Consider the following 2,631-nt stretch of genomic DNA (forward strand, 5'->3'; position numbering starts at 1 on the left):
CACGGCGGCGACACCGCAGCATACCCCGTCTGTCAGCTTCTTTCTACAAGGACTTCCTGGCCCAAATGGCCGGCACACACGCGAGAAGATGAGTCAGCTGGACCGTGGCAACCACATGGAAGGGGAAGGAAGACCAGAAAAAGGAGAAACAAGAAACCGAGCGGTCATGGCGGTTTGTGCATTGCTCGCTTAGAGGTATTAATCGGCTGGATCTTACTGATCGCGTCACTGGAGACCCTCCGACACAAAAAAAAAAAAAGGACAAAATTCCATAAAGCCATAACTGCAACCTAAGGAGACCACTCCACACTCGCCACCTAAAATCACAACCACCACTCAGACACACACAATCATACCAAAAATAGTTCATAATGCATATACAATACAATCCCTACGGCTTGTCATCCAGAGGACAAAAAAAGAATGAAACAAGGAAAAAGGCAACAAAAAAATATATAAATGGATGGATAAAATACTTGAAATGACCGATCCATTGTATTCAATAATTTAAAATTTCACTCAATAAATTGCATTATGTAAGGAACCCATTGATGATGAATTCGCTATTCAGAATAGTTATTTGATAATTTGTAGTAAAATAATATGACTATATATATTATAATATAAAAAAAAAAGAAAAAAAAAACACAAAACGGACAAAAAAACCTCAAACGCCGACTTCTGAGTGATTATTTCAGTGTGTGAGAGAGTGAATGAATGAATGCAACCAAAGTCAGATCTCTAGTTTTAGCTTTATGTCAAGATGATATCAGCATGTATGTAGCAGTTTTAATAGAGTTGAGTTTTGTTTTGAAGGGGTTGATTTTTAAATTTTGTATTCTGGTGCCAAAGAGTAGGAAAAATATGAAATTATACACATCTTTTCTTCAAATGTTTTAATATTAAACAGTCCAGTAGACACATTAACATCAATCACAGTAGGAAATCTCTTTCAACAATTATTTCTTATACAAACATTTCTGAGGGCTCCCTGTAATACAGACATTTAACATTCAAGAATATATTTTAAGTGCCACGGAAATGAAAAGTGCAAATGTATTGTCCGTCTGAGCAGCAAGTGAATGCAGCACAAGAGTCTGGACTGTTGCTCTTATTAAACATGACTTGAAATATAAAATGTGTTTATAAGAATTACAACAATAACTCTAGATTAAACAGAATCCACTAACGTTGAAAGCAGAGATTCAGGAAGAAAAGTGTCCTTTGAGAGGCCCAGAGATCCAAATATACAATCATTTTAACCAAGTTTGTGGAATTTGGGAGATGATCAACATCACCACCATGAAGTTGAATTTACATTGAAACCAGAATCTGTTCATATTGAAATGACTTGCATGTTTAAAATAACTTGCTTTACCTCTCTTCTGTTATTCAGGACTGTTGGGAGCTGTGAGCGCAGCATGAATTTTTAACTATGTGCTTCACACTGAGTATAAGAACTGTAGTTTGTTTCAATGTGTGAAAACAGCCCTAAAACACAAGTTTGGACGCTCATGTCTGAAAAGCTGAGGAAAGACAACAGCAGACTGTTAAATATGTCTCCTTTCACCTGAGAAGGGAAGTCATGGCAAGGTGCAGTGAAGTCTCATCATGCTTAGAAATTATTTATTTTCACCCTCATCAATCACCATATTCTTAAATCTACCTTAGCAGGAATACCTCTGATACCCAAGCTAGTTGTGTAAGAAGATTCCATCCCATAAATTTGACTTACAGTGAATATTTTGTATTTTAAAATCACGCACCTGGCATAAACTTTCCTAAGATATTACCAGACAATAACCCCAAACTACTGACAGCTCCGTACATTACCATCCATAAACCACATTATTAACTACAATAGCAGCCTTTCTAGGTCACATGAAGTTGATATCATGGGGGGGAAAAAAGTTAAAAATAATCACAGTGACAGGCGTCTCCACGGCGACAGTAAACATAGAGGCCAAACTTAATGAAATGTGCATGTCGGATAAAGTGCAACAACATTTCTACCTGGAAAAATAAAAGATGGTCACTGTCTGAAACTGATCAACGGATTTTCTGGATTAAAATAATCAAAATCTGATAGTCATTTAAGATTGATCAGGAACCAATCCCAAACTTGGCGAGGCCAGGGCCTGAGATTGAAGGTCAGGGGTCAGGGGTCATCAATGGCCTTTCTTGGGCTCGTCGGGTATGCTCTCGTTCAGAGGGGTGAGACTGGTGAGCAGGGTGTGGCGCTCGTACTGCTTGGTCTGCCTGAATTTGGTGTCAGTGCCGTGGAGCCGATCCAACACACCGAAGACCCCGAAACACTGGTTGAACCTGGAACCAGGAAGAATGTGTGAGTACAACTGTTTCCATTATCCACAAACAAGAATCTAACTAGCAAGGAAAAATATACAATTATAATTAAAAAGCTACCTGTATTCTCTTAGTGGTGCATTTTTTTTAATTTACAGTCATTAAATAAGTCAAAAATTTGTCGTAATTTGATGGAAATAATACCCTTAAAGGAAAGAGATTCTGTATTTTTCCTTACTGTCAACAAATCTAATGAAATGACCAAAACCGGCGTCCAGTTAGCTCAGTCGGTAGAGCTGGCGACCCATATACGGAGTTGCTGCAGTG

At 38.2% G+C, this 2,631-nt stretch overlaps 1 protein-coding gene across 1 annotated transcript in view; it reads right to left on the reverse strand.

Annotated features, from left to right (window-relative positions):
* Window positions 1-1,609: 1,609 nt before the first annotated feature.
* The window catches only part of faxdc2 (fatty acid hydroxylase domain containing 2), a 13,027-nt gene continuing 12,005 nt past the window's right edge, over window positions 1,610-2,631 (reverse strand). Inside the window, exon 9 of the mRNA XM_035666621.1 lies at window positions 1,610-2,325. Within this exon, the coding sequence (XP_035522514.1) occupies window positions 2,169-2,325 (157 nt within the window). The 3' untranslated portion in view covers window positions 1,610-2,168. The remainder of the gene's footprint in view (window positions 2,326-2,631) is intronic.

The sequence above is a fragment of the Morone saxatilis genome, unplaced genomic scaffold (genome assembly GCF_004916995.1).
Source record: "Morone saxatilis isolate NCDOM2014 unplaced genomic scaffold, NCSU_SB_2.0 Contig20, whole genome shotgun sequence".
Taxonomy (NCBI): domain Eukaryota; kingdom Metazoa; phylum Chordata; class Actinopteri; family Moronidae; genus Morone; species Morone saxatilis.